The following is a 26,460-nucleotide window of genomic DNA, read 5'->3' as shown; positions in this document are numbered from 1 at the left end:
GATTTACAATTATTAACGGAATTCAATGTCGGGGAGGAATAAAAAAAAAAGAAAGTTTTATTTCGAAATTGAATAAAACAGCTATTAAACTGTATTCTATTTTCAAAAATTCGATATATATTCCGGAAGCGTAACGTAAAATGAGAAAAAAATAGACACGAAAACTCAATAATCTAAACTATAAGCTTATAGAAATAAGGAAGATATAATTCACATCACGAATGGTCGATTGTACATCAATACAAAAAATAAAAAAGTGTATCTTATTGTACTTTACTGTTAGAATTGATCGTTAGGGGGAATTTTGTCGCCAGTTATTACGAAATTATATTCTAACTCGGCTAGAGTTACCTGCATAGAAAACAGATGTTTTAATTAAACACGATCGTACCGTACGAGTACATATTCTTTGACACTAATGTAATTAAACAGTTCACTTAAAGATATATGAGAGAGAAAAAAAAAAATCCATCCAGAAATCCAATCTATACACGTTAATGACGAAATATTTTATCTAAATTGAGCTCATAAACAAATTATTCCGATACAAAATCGTGTAGAAGAATTATCTTTGTACTTAAAAATCCAGCGGGTTGTTGGGAATTTATTATTATTATTTTTTTATAGAGGGGGAAAAACTCAGAAATTCAATCAGGTTAATTGTAAAATAAATAAGTTATATCAGAATGAAGTCTCAAGGTCTAGCAATGTTACCTTCGACATTCATCTGCTGAATCGAGGTTTAATGGAAACATGATGGCGACGTTGTGTCGTACTCTTCTTCATTAGTGTTCTACTTCAATCATTGGTACGACATGAAACATATCAGGAACACCTGCTTCGACAGCCCAACCATTCTTTGAAACGGAAATTGATTATAATAAAATCGCCGGCTCGTATTGCTTCGCGAAACTTTTTTGCCCGGATTAAATTGGAAAGTGAAGAAAATCATTCTAGAAATACGAAGATTGAAATATAATTAAAAATAAATAATGCGATTTTTATCTCCACAAAACGTACTAAAAGAAATCTAAAGGTAAAGGCTGCCTTTCCTGTATAGGAGGAAAATTACACTAGCGTGTAAAGTAAACATACACATTTAAGTTCCTTAATGGAAAACGAGTTACACGATAGATGAAATCACACCCGAACGTTGTTGATTGATGAACTGGATGATAATTCACCTTCTGTAGTTGGCACAGTATTAGCGGTTAAGCTGGTCGATTTACGAGATGCCAAGAGTCGTTCGTGCTGTGAGGAGGTCACCCCTTAAAGGATCAGAGAATAAGATCTGTTTGCTTATCATAATGAAGGCTTCGCTTTCTAAACTTCTAGATTAATTTATTCGAGTCTTAATAATTCTTATTTATCATCTTCACTTAATCTTTATATGTATTAAGAACGGGTTTTACTTTAATAAAGAAACTATACTTGTAGTAAATACATTAATTCAACAATTGATAAATGCTATATAATTTATTTTCGGAACAGGTTCAAATTATAGAAATTATATGAAAGTTTACAGTTGTTGCCGAATGATATTCATTATAAATCCTCTTCCTTTCGGAGAAATTGTGTAATTCACAAATAAAATGATACCTTGTGTGTAAGATAATGTTTCCATTATATAGCTACTTTCAGCCTAGTTTGAGATATTATCTTAATTAATACTGCTTCATATAATTAGGCACATTCGTTTCTCCTTGATTACTAAGTAAGATACCACAACGTCGATTAAAGCTAACGATTAAGCTTAGTCATTTATTCGCATTTGAAATGTTGGTGCTGAACAGATTATACTTCGAGATTATAAAAGTTCACTGTCTTGCAAACCGCCTTTAAGCTTGTTTCTTAACAGTAAATACAATTTATGCAATCGCGATTAATCAGTAAATATAGAAAATCAGAAGCATAAAGATGTTAAAATGGAAGGTACACTGTGCATCAATCATGTTGCAATTGAAATTCAAACTGCAAAAAATCCTAATACAGTACACTCTTGGTACTGTACATTGTGCATTTCTAAGCGTTAAACCAATAAGACTTTCTCCGCATCATAAAACATTTGATTACTTTTATGGATATGTGTTTCAGAGTAAATCTATTTGGAGATTTTCTAACTAAACAACATTCACATTATTGATGTCTTTTCTTTTCACCTGAAGGGAAAGAAAAACTGAAAAGACTAACGATTTCTCTGGTGTAATACACAGCGATTGATAGAATTACCCAGCACGTTTGGCTGTCGAGATTTTGTATCCTTTGGGAAATAGCATCCTTTAACAGTAAAGTAGCCGAACGAGGTATCCTACGATCAGAAAATACCTTTATTTTGGTAGCTGATACAATGATTCTTTTTCGAAATGTACTCCGGAGTTTTACGTCCCAATTGAAAAAAAAAAAAAAAACGATAAGAAAAATGTCACAGGATAAAGTGTCGAGTTTTAAAAACAGAACAAATTAGAAGACACTAATGTTGTAATTATCAAAGAAAATTTGCTTTTGTTGCAGCGCTTCGGTTAGATGACATTTACCGATTCAAGTACCCGCACATTACAAAGCTCCAACTTTAATTAAAGTATACTATTAAGCTCAAGTAATTTACTTAGATTTCTAAAGAAAAATAATAAAATATAAATGATTCGGGTTAGATTTTTATGACTATCCACTTAAGAATGAAGATCAATAGTTGAAAGGAAAATAAACCTTATACGAGAGTTTAAATATTTTTCTTTAAAGAAGACGGGGAGAAAAAAAGTTATGTTTTAAATTAATCTTGAATTAGCCTTCAGGAAGAATTCTATTTGAAGATGATGTATAAAAACTAAATAAAATTAATATAAAAAAAAACGCATACCTATCTAACAATAACCTAGTTTCTTCCATGTTTAAAATTTAATGAAATACAAACTTTATCATATTTTCACGATCGCTTTTGAAAATAAATGCTAAATTATTCAGCTACCGAATAAAATGGCGAAGAAACGACATAAATAAAAATCCAATACTAGAAACACAGAGAGAAATTTAATTTAAAATTCCTAAAGACGTCTTCATGTTACCATGTAAAAGATTCCTCATTTAAATCACAACCAAAAATCACGTACAGACGAATCGATCGAATCCAAATTCGTTTAATTACATAATTATAATTAAATCTGGAAGAAATTATTTTAATTAAAAAAAATAAAACAAATTATTTATAAAACTATCAAATGGCACGTTTAAATCCCTACAATTAAATGGCGGCAAGTGATTTATAAATCAAGAAAAGTGTCAGCAATTCGGTCAATGAACGAAAACGAAATGGCACATTCTTCTATTGTAGAGTAAATGTATATATATTTTAATACCTATACACCATTATATAATCGATCGTCTAGATACAGTCTTGATTATAAGTATTAAACATGTAATACTTTCATTACTAAATCATGATTTGTAACCTTATAAACAGATTAGGAGATCAGTTTACGTGTAAGTAGAATTAAATTTATTATGTATAGATATAGCGTATATAAACACTCAATGTGAAAAATGGGAGTCGACGAAAACCAAAGCAGTGTGTGAGTCAACAGTATATGAGTCATGCCATTGGAGAAGGGATATCCCAAGCGACTCGTAACTCCGCATATCCTGAGCCTATTAATCTCTACTGCCAGTTAGTTTCATAAATATTTCCTGTCATTAGTCGTGTAAAAATCAACAAAATATCAATTTTCTCCAGTAGAATTCTTTTTAACATACGCAATGCGTAGTGGTTTACATTTTAAATAGGGGGGACTGAATACAAAAAAAAAAATGGTGGTTATAATGCGAAAAACCAGCCGTAAACAGTAAATCAATGAGACACTTCATATCATGCTCTAAATATCGTGCCAGCAAACATGGAGTGAGCATATTAAGCAGTTTGTTGTCACGGCAACAAGAGGCCATGCCATTACTCGGACGGGGTATTTAATAAAAATACATATTTTCAAGGATGAATGAGAAGGAACTCGTTAATAAACGTCAACTTGTGGAGTACAGTTTACTCTACTTTTAATAATAATTAACCGCTAATGTGTATGTTAAATAAAACACTACTTCCCCCGACTAAAAATACCATTTCGAATTATTTAACGGACGTTCTAATTATCCGTACGGCACACAGTTGGATGTATAGAGATATTTGCCCTATTTTAAGGACACCTGTTGACTTGTTATGATTCACCCCGTTATAAAAATAAACTAAGAACAATGACATTTTTCAAAATTTAACTAAATCTATAAACAAAGAAATATAAAAATATGGAGCCTTCCCCAGCATATTATGATGCATACGCAATAACAATAGTAAGCCTAGTGTATCGAATTTAGACATAGTTTAACTGAAGCGTGATGCGTCATGTAAGTCGGATCGGTGTGACGTCATTAATCTGTGATGACGAAACAGAGGGGTCCAAACAAGCAAAAAAATTTGGTTAAGTGCCGCTAAGTAGGCGGCAGTGCCTTAACCGTATTTGTGTTGAGGCCCAGAGGCCATTCCGTCCTTATCAAGGGGAGTGCTAACCGTCTCTCCTTTCATTCAACACAGTCTACAATGTTCCCAGTCCGTATATATATGACGTTCTCAATCGAACTCGTTACATGCGGTGTCCCTCTACATACGGTTGGAAAATCTCGCGAGAATACAATAAAAACACGAAAATTTCAACACATGGCGGTATCTAACATAATTTTGCATGATATTACTGAGTTAATTAACGTTACGACAATTAGAAGGAATAAAAATCGCAATTTCGCGAATCTCTAATACTCGACCTTGAAACGAGTCAGCTGATTCGACGTCTGTAATGTCGTTTCGTAAGCGTATTGTCGCATTTACAGTTAATATTCCGACAATAAATATATACTGTATGTATATTTAAAGACGTTCTATAGGAGAAAAAAATCGATACCCTTGTATATATGCCTTTACACAATGGGCGATTTTTTTTATATGTCACAATGCATAAATACAGTAGATAAGATGATTTGTATACAAAATTCATCTATCATTTTGTTTATTTTAAATAAAATGAGTCATACACAAGCTACGCATTCAGTTTATTGTAAAGAAGAAACCACGTTATACACCAACCACATGTTATTTGAGTGCTTAAAAAATGTCGAAAACAAGCGAGAAGAAGATAAACTTGCTCCCTCAACTTTAAAAAAAAAAAAAATGTCTGCGCCGTGCTTAGACTCGCTAATGATAATTTGTTTGTGAGTCACGAAGCCAATCAGCCGATATGTGATTTAATAGAGCTGAAAGTTTTGTTTTTATATAGAATAGTTATGTTAAGTGCCGCAAGCGAACGCATGTTGATGTAACGAAGAACGACTCATGGGTGCATTAAATCAAAAAATATTATTTAAAGGCGCGTTCGTAAACTTAAAACTCTATTTATAGAATAAACAAATCATACATATGCACGAACGTATAAATATACATACATACATACATACATATATATATATATATATATATATATGCCTTACGCTAATTGTAGCGGACACTGAATGTATTGTAAAGATGTTTACATCTATTATTTATTAATAGACATTTTGAAGTATTTACGACTATAAATATGCATCGTAGATGTTTAATTATGTATGAAAATTATATTCTGTGGAGAGATTTGTGTACACTTCAATGTAACCCTATATACAAAAGATATATTCACACAGATATATATAGATACATTGTGATGTTAAATAATTATATTGAACATCACAACTTCACTTGATAAAAAATACATAGATACATTCACCGACATACATATAAAATTATAAATATGCAATTAAATACATGCGTATGATTGAACTTCCAATAATGGCCACCTCTAAATAGCGGCCATTTTTTCAGGAAACCGCATACAAAATAAACCTCCGAGCAATGATCATTTTTATGTTACCACCAGTAAATTTATAACCATATGCTCCAGTATAAAAATACATATATTTCGGTACATGTATTCTGTATTCATACAGATATAATTGTATCTATTATATTGATATAATTTAGCATAAATGTTACATGTACACTATAACTATGCAAAAATTTTTCGAATTAGCGGAAATTATAAAACAGCAGAATTACGAATTTTTGATACGCATCCAAGATATGTAAATCTTTCATAGACAAATTTTAAGCAAATATTTTATAAAATACACGCGAATAATGGCTTTTGTAAACGAGTAAAGAGGAATTTTGAAAATACACTCGAGAGAAAAATTTTATTTACGAACACTTAAAAATTTCGTGAATGTAACTAACAGAGTCTTATAAATGCACTTAAAATAAGAAGGTTTTTTTAATACACGAAACGGGTCTTTCACAAATCACGTAATATTTACGGGCGTTTCGATAAAGTTGCACCACAGAGAGATGGATCACCAAGCATTTTTTGATATGGATATCCATTTATTCTGATTGCGCTGCACTCACACTATGAATTTTCTGATCTATCCTCTATGATACTGAGTCCATGAAGATATAATATATATAAACGTCAATTGATAAATGTACCTTGAAGAAAATTAGCCTTTGCACATTATATGTCTATATATAACACTACAAGATATAATATGATGATTACTATGTTTGATAAGTGCAATGATCTAGATTTTTCTTTAGAGTTGAGATAAGGTAGCAATTTAGAGATGCCTTTTAAGCTGATGTCACAATCAAACCGGGTTTTTCTTTTTTTTTCTCTCTTATTGATCGAAATGATTTTTCTGCATCCCATTAATCACGTGATTGTCAACGTAATCTCGAAGCTTTGTTAAGTGTTACGCGATCATGATTGACGACTTAAAACTATTATCAAAAACTGTTTACATTTATCTTTAAATTAAAAAAAAAATCACTTTTTTCCTAATCATACTTTTTCATTCGGCTCCTACAGGCAAGGCTGAACTTATGACTTGTTGTGACCCTAAGCTATAACATAACAGGCCTTTTTCTCCACCAAATACATGTAAAAATATGCGGCTCTAAGCTATCGTCATGATAACTCGTGGTCCTAAGCTGCAGCTTGCTTCGGTTATGTACAAATCTGGTCCTGGGTGCAGAAATAAAATGCTAACATTGCAAGATTTTAATTATTGTAAATTTTAAACTTTAGTGTTTGACTTAAATGTTTAAAAAAATTCGGTTCGTTTGGGGCTTTATTCCTGATTTTTTTCATTTATAAATTTGTAAAATGCGCGCTTTTTTTCTGTTTTATTAAACTTTAATCAAATTTATCTAGAAGCAACCATTAAACTCATCAAAATTCATACTTGCGATGACGTCTGATGAATTCTATATGAACAGAAACGAAACATCTGCCAAGTAAACATAATTAAAATATAAATCTTTAGACTATTTTTTTTTTTAAAAAAAAAAAGATCTAGAAACAGATGTTTCTGACTCTTTTAAAGCGCATTTTAAGCCTCCATTTTATAAGCACCATGAGGATCCAGATTCATCAATTTTTAATAAGAATCCCTCTTGTAAGTGCAAGTACAACACTGGATATACGAAAAATCCATCCAGAAACTTGAAAAAAACTTTCATAATCTCTGAAGTATGTAAGGAAAAGAGAATATGGTGGAATGAACGCATTATGAAACTGCAAGGAAAAGAATTAATGGGGAAAAGACAGTACCAAAAAGGAAGAAAAAAAAGAAGAAATAAGACAAATCATCACGCAACACATCAATAAAAGCACAAAATAAATCTATATTGTGCTTTTATCTTATATTCTATCAAGAGATCGTATAGAAAATTCTAACAGAAATCAAATTAGCAACCTTTTAACAATGTGTTTATCCAGTTCTCAGCTTGATACAGACATAAGTAATTTAAGTTATTTGATAAAGATTAAATTAAGAATAAACGGTCTTCATTTTTGTCAAAACATCAAATTCTTAATGGATTAATTCTGAATTAGTAAATAATGAAGAAATAATTGAGAGAACAAGTTTAAGTATGATTAAGAAGTAGCCTTCAATAAAATAAAAGTATTATTATTCAAGAGTTTTCAAAATTATCGTCTCGAATTCTTAAAGTTATTGCAAGGGGAAAAAAAAGGAATAAAATGTTGATACTGTGACGCAAATGCTTTGGAGAGGTTCCTAAATTTTCTTTTAATCGATTTTGCATCCGAGAAGGATTTGTTATGAAAATCTTAGGCCAGCTTCTGCGTACAGTAGAAGCAGTCAATAGCTACTTTTCAAACCAAGAACGGTCCTATTGGTAAAAACATTTGTATAGAGAGTACAGGAAAGGTAATCTGTATTCACAATAAACGCGTGATCCTTACAATAGAGTGAAAATTTGTATGCCATCATGAAGTTCTTGGAAGGTCGATATTGCTATGAATATATGCATTAAGAAGAGTATTCAGGAAACCACCAAAATTTTCTTGGCAAAAAGAAATCTAATAGAAGACTATATCAAACCTAGTTATTAGTTCTTTTTTTTAACATTTAATTACGGCATTACACAAATAGACCATTTTTATGAGGTTTCGGCAAAAGGATCTAACAATGCAACTTGGGCAATTTGCCACGTCTTCAGCAAGGTACGGCCGCATTTCGATGAGAGAATATAATTTATCAAAGGAAGAGAAAAAAAAAATATTAGAAAGTTGAAACGTTTAGCATTAAAAATATGCCGTTAACAGTTTTGGGAATTTATATTTGTTTAAACTGTAAGCGTGTTTACTTCCTATTATTTGTTGCGATGAACGAGGTGTTGAAGGTAGTTTCCATTAAACAACGTCGATTCGCTGCTTCAAATCGATAAATGTTGCTATTCTAAACTGAAATTAAATCATAACAGTAGCTAGGCAAAGTATAGAAATGATTCAATTCTAATTAAACATTTATTATAATTATTAATCATTTGGTTTATAAATAGAAAAATGTAATTTTATAAATCATTGGTTTAATAATATTACCAGCTGATTTATTTAACTTGATAATGGCGCAATCTGGAAGATAATATATTATTTTTTAGAATAAAAAACAAATTATTATTTTTTTTATTCTGTTTTATTTATTCATAGCACAAGGAAAATTTGAACAAGATGTAACGTTTTCTGCATCACTCCTCTATGATCAAAAGTGACATTTTCATAACTAATCTTGATCAACGGCGAGAAAGTTCATTTTTGCAGCTTTATTCTGATTATTTTCCAGATTTTTTTACATAGCTTTTTACAAAATACGAATTTTTATATATTAAATATTACCGAAGAATTTATTTACACTGGCTATCAGGACTATCCTCTAAGCTTATCTGAGTTATATCAAAGTAGGGAGGAATCTATAAAAATGTAAAAAACACGTCACAAACCATCAAAAAACATTTTTTAAAATCACACATTTAATCTTTAACACATTTAGCTAAAATTTTTTTTTTTTAATTAAATATGAGTAAGTTTATATCTTTTAAGAAATTACGTAAAAACACTTAAAAATATATATATTTATTTATTTAAACTTTGATACAAAAGTTTAATTTGTTCATAGAAAAAAAAAAGTCAAATTCATCAATTTTAAATTGGAAAATGGTTGGGAGAAAATGAACTACATCCAAAAATCTTGTTAAAACGTAAAAATATAGTTTGATTGCTTAAAATAAACCATTTAATAAATGAAAGATAAGTTGAAAAAGTAAAAACATGAATGAGACAAAGATCAATTTTTGTGAAAAAGGAGACTAAAAAAGAAGCTTTAGAAATTAAGAAAAATCGATCACTCCCAAGAGTAATACAAAAACTATTTTTATGTAAATTTTACAACTGAATATTTAATTTCTTTCCACTAAACTTTTAGGAACTCTTTAATACTTATTTTTGCATATGGAACAAATTTATTTGAATTTTTTTTTTTTTTTCTTGTTTTCCATAGAGAACCTTCTAAGTATATCCATCTTTTAATTTGTAAATTACTCATTATGCATTATAACTACATCTTCACTGATTGTGTAGAAAATTAATTAAAATTTTCGTTTATTATTATTATTTTAAAAATTCATTTAATCATTTCCTATCTTTTCAGACTTGTTGTTACACTTTTTGCTTTCTAAACATCCTTGAAAGTCTCTTAAAGTTTCCTGCTATTTCTATTGATTCGGTACGTTTTCCTTTAATAACTATACCCCCGCAGATTTATTACTTTTCTTAACTGTATTATACTTCTATTTTTGAGATTTATCGTCACTTTAACAGCAGTCACATCTTATAAATTTGCTGTTACGTTCTAGTAACTGCTGCATATCAATATATAATTGTTACATGCTGTGTGATAAAGCCTATCTACACTAAATTCTTGTGTTGTTTTATTCAATACACATCTTGATTTGAATCTAAATTGCCACCTTCACATGTATACGGTTACGTTCTCTTAATTCCTTTATGTCGAACAGATTGTTGTTACCTTTTTTTTACATTTTTGCTTAAGACTCCACGTGAATTTATTACTTTTTGCTGCTATTTAAAGATTTATCGTTACAGTTAACACGGATTTATTATTACGTTCTTATAACTGTTATAAATTTTATTGAATTGTTACTACTTTCAGATGAAGCCTATCTTATATACATTATAACACTCCTTATTAATTTGTTACTATGTTATTTTATTCGAAGCACAACTCAATTACCTATTAAATGAATGTAACATTGTTGTTAACAGCGGATTACATTATTTCTGTATATTTAAAGTAACGTAACAGTAATCTGTTAATCTGATCCTTCGTGTTGCTACAGATCTCTTAGGTTTATCACGTTTTTAACTGCTACATATCTTCGAAATTTATTGTTACGTTTAACTGCAGTAACATCCAACAGATCTATTCTAACATGTTTTTAACTTCTGACACTCGCAAAATTATTGTTATGTGGTTTCTTTACTCGCTATATTTTATACATGCCTTACAATGCTATTTTATTTAATAAATACCCTTCAAATCGCTGTTACGTACTCATAATTAATTCAATGGACTGTTACATTTCACTAAGTGATCCATATCTCCGTACAGAAAAATTTAGAATGTATACAGTAAAACCTGTGTAAACCGGAATCGCACGGTACTAGATATTTTTGCTGGTTTGGCAGGTTTCCGTTTTAAACAGGTTCTTTTTAACATAAAAAATCGTTCCATTTCGAAGAATTTTCCCCGTTAAAATAGGTTTTTTAAAATCCGTTTCCGACAGGTTAACTGTATTGTAGAACGTTCTTCTTACCAAAGCAAATTTTGGCAAATATTCATTAAAATGTGATGAAGAACTTCAAATTTCAACAAACTTAAAAGCTTTCATTGTGTTGAATAATATTTAATTTTACGTTTAACCGTTCTCTTGCTGTACATTTTCTTTATTTCTTCCCCCTCTCAAACTGCTACACGTTATACATAAATCAATTATTTCCCCGCTCAAATATAGATATATGACAAATATGGATACAGCACATAAAAGCTCAATTTCTAAAAATTTTGTACGCTGATGACGTCAATTTTTGTATATATTTATTTTCAGATCCTTTAATCTATTGAAAATGGAAAATGGAAGAAGAAAAAGATGTGTTATGTGGTTCCTGGAATTGAAGTCCATCTAACAGGTGTGAGATGTAATAAAACTTTAAGAATTTAACTTTTATATGCCATTTATAATGTATTCCTATCATGTATACATTCAAAAATCATTAAAGCAGTGCAAGGACTTTATAATCAACCTTTATATTGTAACACAACAGCTTTAACGGTAAAAATATATTTTTATAGGGTTTTCCTATTAAATATAACTATAAAAACTCACTAATATACAGTCTGGAAAGCTTAATCTACGCTTTTTTCCAATAAATAAACGTCTAAAAGAATTACTCGCATATTTTTCATACCATTGCAAATCTTATAAATTTATTTTTAAATCAATTCAAAAGACATTTAAATTTATTTAGCTATACTACTCTGAGTACTACATAAATAGATGGCAAGGAAGAGAATTATGGCATTAACAATGACAGGGGAATATTTAAATATTTGCTATTGTAATGGAAAGATAGAGGTTGGCGCTAGAGGCATTATGGAAGAATGCTTTTTGTCCCAAACTTCAATTGCAAAGTAGTAGAAAGCTTGGTATAGTGAGTCTTTACTAGAATATTTAGCAAGCAAGGCCACTGAAATTTATAAAAAAAAAAAAAAAAAAAATAGCCTTCAGCTTCAAATTCATAGAGAGAGCAGTGGCATATTGTGCTGAACGATTTCAATCAGTACATGAAAGGACATTTCTGGCAAGGTAGCTCCTGAAGTTAACTATGTCCTGTGTAAAATTATTTAGCTGTTACACAGTAAAAAATCCAGCAACGAGTTGCCTAACTTTCCCGGTAACATTTAGTAGCGCCATCTGTTATCATATTTTATTTTAAAAAACTTAATATAACTATTATAAAATAGTGAAAAAGCTTAATTTTGAGGGTGGGGATTGGTTTTATAGAGTTGTAAATGCTAATAACGAGTAAAATCGTCATTAAGTCCGACCCTACTGGAGATAAAGGGGTCGTGTGTATCTCCCCTCTCTCTCGACCTTTAATCACCAATAGCATCGATCCTCCTAATAGACACACATCCCTGCAAAATTTCAGAAATTTTCGACAAAAAGCAGAGAGTTATTAAGCTTCAAACGGAACAAAAACATACTAACATCTATACATACAGAAAAATCACCTTAGTTTTTATGCATTTCTCGACGTTTCAAGGTCCTCTGAGTTCAAAAGTTAAAAAATCTTGGGGGGGTCATTTTTTGACCGATTGCCAAATATTACCTTTCTAGCAGAGGGAAAGTAAGTAAAACTTTTCAGATTCGACGCACTATTCCTTTCTGGTATGTGCCAATATCTCAATAAATCTTCATTTATAATCGGAATATGATTAAATTTATATTTAAATTTTTATATTTATATGCATCACTTTCTTATTTTTAAAAAGGTTTTTTTTTTTATTCCGGAACGAAGGTCAGAAAATGTCACGTTACTTACATTTTAAGGTTAGAATGTCACCGCATTTGTGAACGCTTCGCTACTTCTAACCAAGAAAAAAGTATATATACAATGTATTGATTATAGTATTGATTTTCAGATTATGGAAATTCTTATGAGAGAAACAAAATCCTTTATCGAGAGAGAGCTTTTTTTGTTGTTGTTGTTGCTGTTTTCTTTTATTCTTACTCCCTCCTTTCTATATTTGGTGTATGTTTATTATGGTTGTATTTAGATAAACCATGTGTGTCAATCCATGCAACTAACAACCCTTCGTTCTTGAAACGATCTTCGGTTCACAGACTTTGTTTCCGGCCATAATAAGGAGATTCACTTCTATTGTCAAATCAAAATTTGCTGCAGAAGGAAAATGGCTTCGGTGGTTATAACACATGCTTTGAATAAGAAAAAGAATCACGTATCTATCACCTCTGATTGACACATTATTCCAGGGAAATTTACACGTACCATCGAAGCATAGTGAATTAAAAATGCGTGAAATGTCTGAATTTTTGTCAGGCAATCTTTCACTGAAGAAGAATGAAAACAAGGAAAAAATATATATATCTATATAAAGATTGTTTGTTATATCTGAGAATAGAAAAACTTTTTCCAGCTTAAATAAATAATTAACCCATACAAAACTATGAAAGTGAAGGAAATTTTAGCATCTTCAGACTTCTACAAAAACAAGGAAATCTGGAATGCATCATCAAAATTCCAAACAAAAAAAATAAAATAATTGCACAATTCACTTGTAACACTGGGAATTTAAAGAGTTCATTTTCTGCTAAATCTAGAAAATAAGGAAATCGAGAAAAATGAGGAATAATTAGCAACAATTTTTGCACACATTGTTGACAAAATTTTTCCTATTATAAAAGGATGTCTACCCAATATATTAAAAATCAACAGTGCATAAAATATAATTATTTGTGTGTCAAAAAAATAAGGAAATTCAAATCAACACTGCAGCATTGATAATCATAATTTTTTGTAGATTATTAATAGTTTGTAGAGCTATTTTGTTTTCCTTTTTTAGAACTCCACCTAACAGTAATTTACGACAATAACAAGCAACCAGACTGAACAAATAAGTTAATATTTGCTGGCTATAACATAAAACGCTATAGAAAAGATTCACAATGACTGAACATGAGTGCAAATTAATGTGGCAATGACCCTGTATGATATTTATGATTCATCACATAACAATACAACAGAGATTTTTATATTTAGTCAAGGAATATCTAAAAAATTTTGACAGTAAAGTGATTACTTGCAAGCAAACTGGCTCAAAGAAAAGAAAACTCTTCCCAATTATTAAATTTCTTACGACCATTACAATGATAATAAATTGCAATCATAAGTTAGATTTCCAGCTCTAGGCTAAAAACTTGAGCAATGCTTATAATTCTTCCAAGTGAAATTCTCTTGCACCTCAAATTAAAACTTTATTACCTATTAATGACATCTTTTGTCATTCCAGAGAGAATTAAATATTCTCTTGCCAATAATTAAATTTAGAATTAATGGAAAACAGTAAAGTTTGTAAGGAAATGAATTCTCTCTACACATTTCTCCACTTGCTACTAATAGAAAAAAAATTTTCATTAGCGGTCCTCCTTAACAAATTTTCCTAATTAATATTAAAAATGACATTTGAAATCTTAGAAGTTGTTTCAGATTCTTGATTATCATTTAACATTACTTCTTATTAACATTCATTACATCTGCAATAAGGCGTTTCTGCAGGAGAAAAGTTAATGTTAAATTTAAGTTAATATCCTTTACACAATAGGACATTTTATATAATATTTAGTGTTATGCAGGCTTTTAAATTAATTTCTAAATGCTAATTTTATAAAATGTAACTCTATAAGCATGTTAACTCACCATATATATATATACAGTATATTTATATTGCAAATATTTTGCACTTTCTTTCCTAGCACTATAAGGAAAAATGTATGGATAATCTAAAAAAGTGCATGCTAATTTTACACTTAATATATTCAAGATAATCATCTCATAAAAATTTTGCAGATATTTAAAATAATTTCACATTCAATGCCTCTTCTATTAAAATGAAAAGATTTCAAAATAAATATTTAATTCAGAATGTTCATCAAAATAAATTACTCATCTTAAATGTATCAAGCAGAATTTTAAAATATAAGCAAGCCACAAATGAAAACTTTTAAATTTTAAACTGTATTAGCATGAATCAATATTTATTTTAAAATATTAATTACAACCAAAATTTATAATCATTTTCCAAATATATGATAATATAGTTGATACATATTATATCTAGTTAAGAAAAAAATTTAAACTGTAAATTATATATTATTCAGTAAAAACTTTAAGCTCAGAATCAAATTTATATTTTAAAATGTATTAATTAAACTGTAATATAAAGCAACAGCTCTCAATCTATAAGCAAATCTAGCCATATTACTAATGGTAAATGGTAGAATTTAGTTAATTAAATTGGCTTATGTTATATAAATCTAACTAATACTCCATTGAAGAAGAACAGAAAATTTTAAGCTTATAAACAACACAGCTAAATGAAGGTTATCATTAATTAAATATGCCTTAATTGTTTGCAAATACAAGTATTTTTGCTATAATTCTTCCATTGATTGTATACATTTCATAACGATTATTTATAATCCAAATGCAGCATTTTCCCCCTCCCCAGTAGCTTAAGGAAAATTCTATTGAGAAAATTTACATAGGGAAAGTTCCTATCTGTTGAGTAAATCTTCAATACAAAAGCAAAGGGATTGGCTTTTCAACGACCTCGCTTTTCTACTCTATCTGATGATAACTCAATCGAATTTCTAAGGTTAACGACCTGCATAACCATAAAAATTAAGACAAAAGAAATATGACACTAGCCTACATCGTACTAGACGATTTCGAGGTCAGAGTTCGATGAACTCCAATCAAAATATCAAATCAGGATAAAGAGAGGGAGGGGAAAAAATCGAGAAATAAATAAAACAACACTTTTACGACCGTGACAAATGTTCCTAACTACGTCAGTAGGGAGCTACTATCACAGAACCTATTTTTTGCATTTGAATATTCAAAATCTGTGACGTGGACTAATTCGACAAATGAGGTTTATAGAAAGCTGTTTTTGTATGGGTAAAAGTCACGATACGGAAGATACGGAAGGAAGGAGGGGGAAAAAATGTATAAACATTGCCCTTGGCCAGAATCATCTGAATAAATCTCTTAACCAGTCACGCTAGTTATGATTAGTCATTGTTAATACCAGCAATAAAGGTGATATAAGAGGTCCGGGCAATTCTTCGGCAAATGCGGAAGTTTAGGACTAAAAAAGGGCATTTTATAAAATGATTAAGACTCTTTAATAAGAGATTTCCGCCCTGCTTCCTCTAATTTTGCATGCCCTTCTATACGCGACCATTCCGTTGAGTTTCGCATCAATGTTTAGATTTGACGAGACTTTGTTAATGACACGACACACGTGGACGGTTATTCCACCAGGAAATGGGGAACACTTTTTTTAATAATGTTTTTTTTCTTCAGTATCACGGTGATGAATCATTCCTTCACACAACAATGGCGTTAGTTATTGCAGTAAAATCAATAACATGAGTTTTTCTGCCGTCATTACGTATAATTCAGAATATTAAACGTAATAATTATAAAAATTCATCTCTCGACGAAAGAGAAAAATATAAAATATTTGAAAAACGTAAAAAGTAAGAATAATCCGATCTTGACCAATGGAGTGTGCGATAAGATGCTAACCAATGGCGTTAAAGATTCGTAAACGTCGAAGAATGTTGTTAATGACGCAATAAAATAGCAGGTTAACAAAAAAATTTATGATAAAAAAACTAAATTGTATGATGTAATTAATAATAAAAGCAATAATTCAGTGGCCTAGATTTTAAGAAAACGAAATTGTCAGAGTAAAATTATTCAAAAATTGTAATTTAGTACTTTAAAATCATTTAAAATACCGAAAGTAGAATGTAATACATTTTTTTATACATTTACGCCTACTAAATAAAAAAGGAATATTTTTAATCTTAAGTGATGACGTCATCTATAGTGTATTGTTGTCGCTGACGTCACCCACGGTAGAAAGATAGCCTCGAACCACAATGACCTTCGTAACCAGATAGCATAAGGTGGTTGGCGGCAAGATTAGTTACTTTAATGTAATTTATAAGTTTATTAAAATTATTATTTCACATAAGACATTTTATGTTAAAAAAGCATTAATACTGGCAAGAAAATAAAATGGTAAAAATATAATGTGGCATACAATTTAAAATTTAATAAAATTTGATAGGATTTTGTTGTATACTCTATCAGACAGCAGCAAGCAGCAATTATTTTGTAATTGCAAAAAAAAGTTATTATTAAAACATAGTACAGAAGTGTCGATAAGATGATTAAAGTGATAATAATTAAATAATGATAAAGTTTTTGTTTATTTGACTGCTGATCAATATGCTTTTGATGCTTAATTACCTCAATGAGTGTATGTGTAAAGATGTGAAGTACTGTATTATTAAGTGGAAGCAGCAGTAGCTCAGCTGGCTCCTGACTAAAACATGCTGTGATACATCCGAGTGGAGCCGTACTCATCATTATCCAAAAGCTAGTCCAGAATGGTTCTCTTTAATAAGTGCTAGTTCTTTCATACCTCCTCATTCCACCTACTATTCAATAAACCGCCATCATCCCCAGAGGTGATGTAACATAGTAAACACTTCCTACATATACCAAAGTGTCCGGTTTATTTGAAAGGATATTTAACAGAAAACTGCAGAACAGGATGACTTTTTATTGTCTAAAATATTGCAATATAATGTTTGTTTGACAATTCAGGAAGTTCTTCCATTCTTGAAGGGTCTAATTGGAATATGTGATGACCTTTACCTTTTACGAAGCATTAAACTGTCAAGCCATGCATTAGGAATTTGCATGTCATCAGTACTTAATATAGAGCATAACTGTTTTTAAATTGTTATAGACTAGTTCCTTTCTTCTTAAATAATTATTGAATAATCCAATGTCCTAAATAAATAAATCTTTTTTTCTTATTATTTACAGTATTTAAAATATATTACTTTCTAATAAATGTTTACTTTTAAAGAACAAAATATTAATTTCACATTTTAATCAAATTATCTTTTATTTTTATTGCATTTAACAATATTTGTTGCCAAGATTTTTCATTCAGATATTATATATTAAAAAAAACTTTTACATAAATCTATTTACATAAACAATTTACACTCTTCCACAGATTTATACACATTTTATAAAATTATTTTCTAAATATTTCTGATTAAAGAAACGAAATTACTTTTTCCTTTTAGTAAATAATTTTCCCTGATGCTGGAAAAAATTCCCGACAGTATTTTTTCAAGGAAAAACTATTATATTCAGTCTTTAAGATTAAACACAATATTACTTTTTAATATTCTTATTAAATTATAAATAAATTATTATTAACTTAGAATTTTGTTTCTCTACAGAATAAATTATAATTACAACATGCAGTAAATTATTGAATTATTTCTGAAAAATCTTTATACATATTTTACCTTTCTCCTTTGGTAGAGCTTGGATGGTGGAGAATAGTTTGTTGATCACCCATTTCTAGCACACATTGTGTGCTCAATTCAATCTCTGTTAAATAAATGTCCAAATGTCATTAACATAAAATGTATCGATAATTATTTACAATCAATATAGTTTAACATATAGTTTGAAAATGGTTAGAAAAGCTTCTGTTTGTTAATCAGTAAATATAATAATACATCATAATTAAATTTTCTGCCCATATTAATCAGGTTAGAAAATTCAATACTCTTAATTATTACTAGAATTTCTAATGTTCTAACCAATTAATTTGTCTGTTTCCATGTTTAAGTTGACAGTTTATATATTTATCACTTTATCATAAATAAAAAATAAAATCTTTCAAAAGGCTAAATTAAGAAAAACATATTTCATACTTATTTAAGCATTATCCAATAAATACGTTAATCATAACTATTATTAATTTCCTGAATAAATTTTCTTTGCAGAAATAAAGTTGAATTTAATTAAACAGTAAGTAGGCATACCAGAACTAATATTTTAAATGGTAAGTTCTCTTATTTTTCTATATTTAATTATTATATATTAAATTTAAAGTAGGATTTACAAAATTAATACCAGAAAGAGTAAATTATTATATTATAATTAGAAAGAAGTTACTTCATTTAAACTGAATATTTTAACAATTATGCAAACTAAAGTTTATTATTTAACTTTATAATCACTAATCACTTTCTCAATTTAAACAAAAACAATGACAGCTCAAGTGATTTTGTTTTTGTAATGATTTAAATTAAGCAGAACAGATTTGCGATAAATACTAACAATCGGATTCGGGACCATAGAATTCTATCGGAGACACACGGGCAGACAACAGACCTATATTCTGTTTTTAATAAATTATTTCATCATCAGAAATATTATAAAAAAACATTTACAATATGAAATAAAGGTATTTAATAATTACAAGAATTTAATTCTTACTTCTGTTTTGATAACAGCTGACAATGTGTAACATTTAATACATATTTTTTTTTAAATAGATCAATGTGCAACACTAAGTAATTTTCTATATGATGATCATTAATCTAATCATGAAAAAGTGAAATAGGTATTAAATATCCCATACTAAATGGCAAATGACAGGATTATAAAACACAATTTTATTTGCCATATAAATAGAAATACTTTGGTATCAAATATGTGGCAAAAATATTTACAAAAATATGAAGTTATATATATATTATTAAAATCCCCTTGAGGTATATAAACTACCATACTATAGATACTTTAATAAATGAACAGAATTAAAATGAAATGTTCTTGATAGTATATTGTATGTATCATGCCAGCAGGGAGTTTTAATATCAGGTGTATTGTATCTATCAGCCAGTATTTCTTATAGGGGGTGGCAAATGATTTCGAGAGCCTGACTGCAAGTAGGTGCCGTAGTTGTGCACTTACCTCTTCGATTGAATGGCCTCACCCGCACAGCAACTTTCACCTTATCCGTCGCCATGTTCCAACGTTGAATATACGTTATACTGTATATCCTATGTTGTTCCACTGATCTAAATGTACAATTTGAAATTTACAGAAACATATCCTATACGGGTGCATGTATAGCAATACGCCTCCATACCGACACTACGATAATACCATCGCCATGTTTCGCAGCCTCTATATAGTTCATGACGTAGCATGCTGGAGTAGGTAGCGGTATGCTACCAAAGTAACAAAAATTGAAGAATGCTGCCATCTGTTAGTAGAAATCGACAGAAAAATCTTCAATTGTTTATGCATACGAAATAAATCAATTTAATCATGTGTTAAAAATGATCTATTTACATTCCGTAACACTCAATTACATATACAATTTTTTTCTAAAGAAATCGATTTCTCTAGAAATGTATATATAAAAATTGGTAAATTTTATATGCATTTTTTTCTGCATATTAAATATAGAAGAGTTGTAAAAAAATTTTGCATAAATTTTTCAAATAGAAAATTTAATTTTTATAGTTGGAAAGTTAGAAAATATTCTGTAAAAATTCGCATTTAACTTGATAATTTATGTTAAATTTTATGTTAAAACAATTAAATGAGTTTTGTATTTTAAAAATAATTTTTTAAGAGGAAAAATATATAAATTTTTATACCATTAAATAACAGTAAAATCTATTAAAAAATCTTTTTAGTGGCAGTTCAATAGACTTTAATCAATGGTAATTTATTCTTGGGAGTGTGTTTTTTTTCCAGCAAATTAAATTTGAAATAAATTTTAATTTAAAGAACCTTAAAATCATGTAAAAATTTGCCAATTTTAACGATAAACTGTAACATTTTTCCGTTTAATCTATGATAATTTATACTTGACGTATGAAAATTTCGAACTCAAACATGCAAAACAAACTCATTTAAAACGTAAACTCGTCTAGAATAACGTTTAACTTTACATAATTGAGTATTAAATAGATTAAATGAAGGGATTAAGTATAACAATTTATAACTGTAATAATTGTTTTCCAATTTAAACTTTCACGTTAAGTTAAACAATATAACAATTTTGGGTAAGCAAGATTTATTATATTTTCTATCCTCTCAGAATCAGATGGAGTGCTGTATCTATATCTCTACGGAGCTTCCTAGATTGGATTTAGTTCTACCCTACAATTCCCCGATACGGTGACAAGAAGAGCAAAGTAAAAGGACATGTAAGCATTTATTAGATAAGGAGATGAGGAAGAAAAAAATGGGGGGAAGAATATGAGAACTGATTAAAAATTAGATATTTAGATAGAATTTGTAACAAAATTTGTTTTGCGCTGTATAAGTATCGACCGGGATTCTTTAAATTGGACTACAGGAGAAATCCATTTAGAAATGACTACAAACATCATTTTCACAATCACCCATGTGAACACATCGATAAAGAATGTCTATACACTTAAGCATTGTTGTCGAAAAGATTTTTATTTTTTAGCTTTATCTAAATAACTTTAAAAGTGAGAACACTAAATTTGATTGATGCCTTTAGTCGGAGATTTTATAATATTGTGTCAACAAGATTTATAACTGTATAAACAATAGTAAATTCTCGATTAAATTAGAAAATCTATGCGAGTAAATTTAAATAATAAACGTATCATTTGATCTGAAACTTTGTGTAGTCCTGTAAAGTTTATTTTATTTTATTTTATTTTTTAAACTGATTTCTATGTACAGACAAACAGTTCTGTTTAACACACTAAAAATAAAAAATTTTTAGTTAAATAACAAGTAAAAATTATACTCTTTCCATTTCCGACTGTTTAAATGATTTGATTATTTAATTGTTAAGATACGCATCATTGAAAAATTCATGACGAGTATTTAATTAACTGGATGTTTTAGTCTGCATAAAACACACAATCACAATGAATTAACTATAAACAGATTTGGTTAATGTATATAAAATTTAATTTGAATTTTCAATTTTGTAAATCCTGCTGAAATATTTAAAATTGCAATTTCGAAAATATAATTCCAAAAAATAATGATGAATAATAAACTACAACGTTTCAAAGCAACCAAAAAATAATACATTTTTAAATGAAATTGTTACATTTGTTTGTAATTAGATACAAGGAAAAGGAAATTTGGCTGTACAAACAAAAATTTTCTTCTTGTTTTTCTTGTTATTTTTTAATATTATATACATATACAGTTGAAAGAAATTAAATATTTAAAACAGAATTTAAACGAATATATCAATTTAAATTGTGTAAATTTATTATTGCATGTGTAACAGAAAGAGAAAAATGAATAAAGAATATATTAATAAATATAAGCAAACTATTTCATAAACACTTTCAATTTTCTCTCCATATTTTAAAAATTACCATTTTTTTTATTTATTTTTCTGTAAATAAATTTGAATAAGAAAATGTTGTATATATTATTTTCCTATTCAAATTACAGAAGTTATTTACAGTAATAAAAAAAAAATGGCGAATTTAAAAATATATATATTTAACTAGAATTTCTTAATTAATATATTCTTTATAAGGAAAAACAATAAATAATAATTTAAAATGTATTTACTATATACTTAAATTAATTCATAATTTGTATATTAAAATTATTTTAATATCGAGAATACACGTGAAAAATTTGCATTTAAATTTGTTGTAACAAAGCAAACAGAGCTTATTATTATAGGCATTAAAGTGTTAATAAAATAATAGTGAAAATATAGAAAGTAGTATTATGAATAGTGAGGTGTATTAGTTACTATTCAGTATTCATATAAGCTATAAGCATTACTACCTTTATTTTATAAGTTACTGTTGATTCAGAATCGAAATTCTGTATCATAACATGAATACTTTTATATAAATTTTAAATATTTTCCAGCATTTCTAATGCAGACAGATCTATATCCAAAGGGAGATTGAACTTGAATTTATCATCATTTTTAAATGGAGATGATATAGGCTACATCTATATTTATATAATGAAAAATAACGGTAATATTTATTTATTTAAAAAAATTATCCAGATTTTAGCTTAGTTACATAAGATATTTGCCGTAAATAAAAATCAAAAACTTTGATGTGTAAAGTCAATTTTAATGGCATATTTAATCTTGATACTTCTTTTTTATATATATATTTCTTGAGGAGGAAAGTCGTTTTGTGTTCTTCCCAGCTTTTATCGATCAAAAGATGAGTCTCGAAAGTGGAAAAATTGCTGTTCTTGGATGGATTTTAATGTTTGTGAACAACTTTAAAAATGTAATTTGTAAGTACGAATATAATTTCAATTAAAATAGTATTATTATTATTATTATTATTATTATTATTTAAAAATGCGTGTTATAAAGATTCTTTAAATTTTTATAACGTTTTATTATTACATATAATTTTCTCTTACGAAATTAAAATTATATCAATCGTTTATACGTCGAAATTATTTGATTGCAGACCACAAAAACTGTAATAATAATAATAATAATAATATTCTGTGCAAGGTTAAGTAGAGTGAAGGAACCTTAGGCAATAAATCTATTCCGAATCGATTTACTTCTTTGATTTATGAGTTCTTAAAATTTTAACCATTTATATCAATCAGGTTTTGAAACATTCATTCAAAATAGGAAGCATTTTTTTCATTATAATGTTAAATTTAGAGTTATTGTTCAACTTTTACTTGATATCAATGAAAAATGTTGAAGCTATCTGTAAGAAAGGTGAATATTTTTTACGGAGAATTCATTAATTTAACCCAATAGGTAAAGTTTTGATAGAAAGAACTTAAAACATCATATATTCATGAATGATACAGATTTTACTATTGATTTATTGTGTTTATGAACCATCGTAACAGTAATTATTCATAATATTGATTGATATTTAGAGTGAGTGAGTACAGAAACATGCTGTTAATACGATTTTGTTAATGGCAATTAAAATGTAAACAAATTATCCGAAGCTTCACTAGAGAGCGAGAAACACTTCTGAATTTAAAATAAAAAATAATAAATCTTTATTCATATTTTATGCAAATAATTTATGGGTTGTACATATGCAGTAGTAATTCATATTTGTCAGAAGAATAGTAACCCTATTTCTATGGTGAAAACGTCAATTTGTTAAATTGAGCAAAACAGGAGTAGATACAAGAACTGTACAAATAGTGAAGCTTTGATATGTTTTATTCATCGTCTAAACCATCTAGAGAAGGAAAATTTATTCAATTTTCGAAAGAGCATCCATCTTTCCCAAGTAAAAAATCTATCGTTTTCTTGTATCATGTCAAAGAATTAACAAAATATCAATTCCTCCCCGTATCATTGAACTCAGCAAAGTTTCTGAGTTAACTTTACTACCATTCGTATAACACACTATTCCTACGAGATGTACTGTACAATCTGTCTACATCGTAATAAGAAGTTACAGCTACTCAATGTACTCAGTTATCTGCAGGAATGTGTAACAAAAATATATATTTGTAACAGCATACCTTCAATATTTAAGAAAAATTCTTGATAATCTGCTATTTTAATAAGGATTACTGCGCAATTTTGCATGTAAGTTAACACTGTTTAATTCCAATATTGTTATAAGCAAATTATAAAACAAGGACACCATAAAGTAAGTTCCGATTTTAAAAATATATATATAATGTAAATATTAATTTTATAATGAAAAATAAAAAATCCTAGATTGAAAATATAGGCATTTTTGTTTTTTATCTCTTCTTTATGTTTACAAAAAATCCCATCAAGATATTCAAAAAGAGAACACGTCCGGAGAAAAGAGGACGCGTGATAACCCTGTATTGTGATAATATAAGCCTGTTCTATACGTAGATTTTTTTATCATCACATTTATATTATTAATTCATTAAAATATCAAGACAATTCCCCTATTGCATTAAAAAATTGTTAAATCTAATTAGCACAAAATAGAATTAACTGTTTAAATTCATATATATATATATATATATATATATATATATATATATAGGTTGACAAAAGAAGATTTTATATATTATAATTTGTGTTTCCATATCAAAAAATTTAAAATTCGTGAATTTTTTATTGAAGCAAAAAACAAAAACTGGTCATTTGGAAAGTTTTAATATTTATTTATTTATTTTCTAAATATATTTTATAACAAAAGAGGATTCTGCGTGTATTTAAATCCTAAAAAGATAACAGTTTTGAAAATATTTACATTCAGTGATTTTGTTTAAAGCATATGCAAACATGGACAGGGGAGAGATAAACTAGTGGAAACTGAAAACATAAATTGTGTTTTTGTAAAGAAAAAATTCATAAGAACAAACAAAAACATTTTAAAAACATGTTTGCTTAAATTCTGTTCCATCTTTACATGTCAAGAAAGTCTTAAAATTTAATGCATTCCGTGCTTGAATATTTGATAATTATAGTTAAATATTCATTCATTACATTTAATAAAATATTAATTATAATTGCTATTTCTCCTTAAAAATTTATTATAATCATAAAAATAGTTGTATTATAACTCAATAGATGGCAGAGTTATTAATTTAAGCATTTTAAAAATTACAAATTAATCTCTGAAGTAATTAATGAACCTATTATAAATAATTTGCTGTTAAATGTATCAAAAGTGAATTTAATTAAACAGTTTCTCTGGCATGTAATATGTAACTTATATTGTATTAATTTTTAATTTATTTTTTAGCCGCAAGATGGTGTAATGGGAAATTAAACAGGCTAATATTCAATAATAGAACACCAGAAAAAAAGAGAGAGGGGAAAAAAATGAAAACAGGAGAAGTGACATTGGTATTTGCGGTATGTGAACAAGAATATAAGCAGAGGTATGTCATTGATCCGACCAAAGGCTATCAGTTATAGGTCGTTGACCTCATACACATGCATTATGGGAAAATATATTTTCTATTAAAACAAAAAAAACCGTTTCTAGAGACCATAACTATGTTAAACAAAGCAATACATGATTGGTTAATAAAACACAGTAGCCGTTAAGTTTTACTCATATATGACGTCAGTTTGATGTTCCTAGTTCTTGTCTCGTCACACTTGAGTAGTTAACACAAGGTTTCGATCTTAAATATACATAAAATTTAACACATAAAAACATTTTGAACTTTTATTTTGATATGCATAATATATAAATGGCATCATTTTATAGTACAGTGTACAAATTTCATGTCTATGCGTTAAAGTTTATTTTCATGCGTGATTTAAATATTTTTACACAAACTTTAAGTAATTAATTAGGAAACTTCGATTTCTGAGAGCACAATT

General features: G+C 28.3%; 1 protein-coding gene, 1 long non-coding RNA gene and 1 other non-coding gene across 8 annotated transcripts in view; 1 reads left to right on the top strand and 2 right to left on the bottom strand.

The window, feature by feature from the left end:
* The window catches only part of Khc-73 (Kinesin heavy chain 73), a 121,245-nt gene extending 100,879 nt beyond the window's left edge, over positions 1-20,366 (bottom strand). For 4 of the 6 annotated variants that reach the window (XM_067283731.1, XM_067283732.1, XM_067283729.1 and 1 more), the window contains exons 1-2: positions 20,121-20,365; positions 18,659-18,743 (exon numbers count right to left, since the gene is read on the bottom strand). In XM_067283731.1, the coding sequence (XP_067139832.1) occupies positions 18,659-18,743; positions 20,121-20,175 (140 nt within the window). In that variant the 5' untranslated portion in view covers positions 20,176-20,365. Of the gene's footprint in view, positions 1-18,658; positions 18,744-20,120 lie in introns of all 6 variants that reach the window. The other 2 variants (XM_067283727.1, XM_067283728.1) reach the window with 1 other exon arrangement.
* Positions 4,452-4,574, bottom strand: LOC136986425 (U6atac minor spliceosomal RNA). Its single transcript, XR_010882482.1, has one exon. It is a non-coding gene; the product is annotated as a U6atac minor spliceosomal RNA (small nuclear RNA).
* Positions 20,367-22,941: 2,575 nt separating the features above from the next.
* On the top strand, positions 22,942-26,158 carry LOC136986196 (uncharacterized). Its single transcript, XR_010882439.1, has 3 exons — positions 22,942-23,164; positions 23,321-23,438; positions 25,871-26,158. It is a non-coding gene; the product is annotated as an uncharacterized lncRNA (long non-coding RNA).
* Positions 26,159-26,460: the final 302 nt, after the last annotated feature.

This window comes from Centruroides vittatus, unplaced genomic scaffold (genome assembly GCF_030686945.1).
Source record: "Centruroides vittatus isolate TY-2023 unplaced genomic scaffold, ASM3068694v2 scaffold_1015, whole genome shotgun sequence".
In the NCBI taxonomy this organism is placed as follows: domain Eukaryota; kingdom Metazoa; phylum Arthropoda; class Arachnida; order Scorpiones; family Buthidae; genus Centruroides; species Centruroides vittatus.
This window is presented reverse-complemented; position numbering and strand designations above follow the sequence as displayed.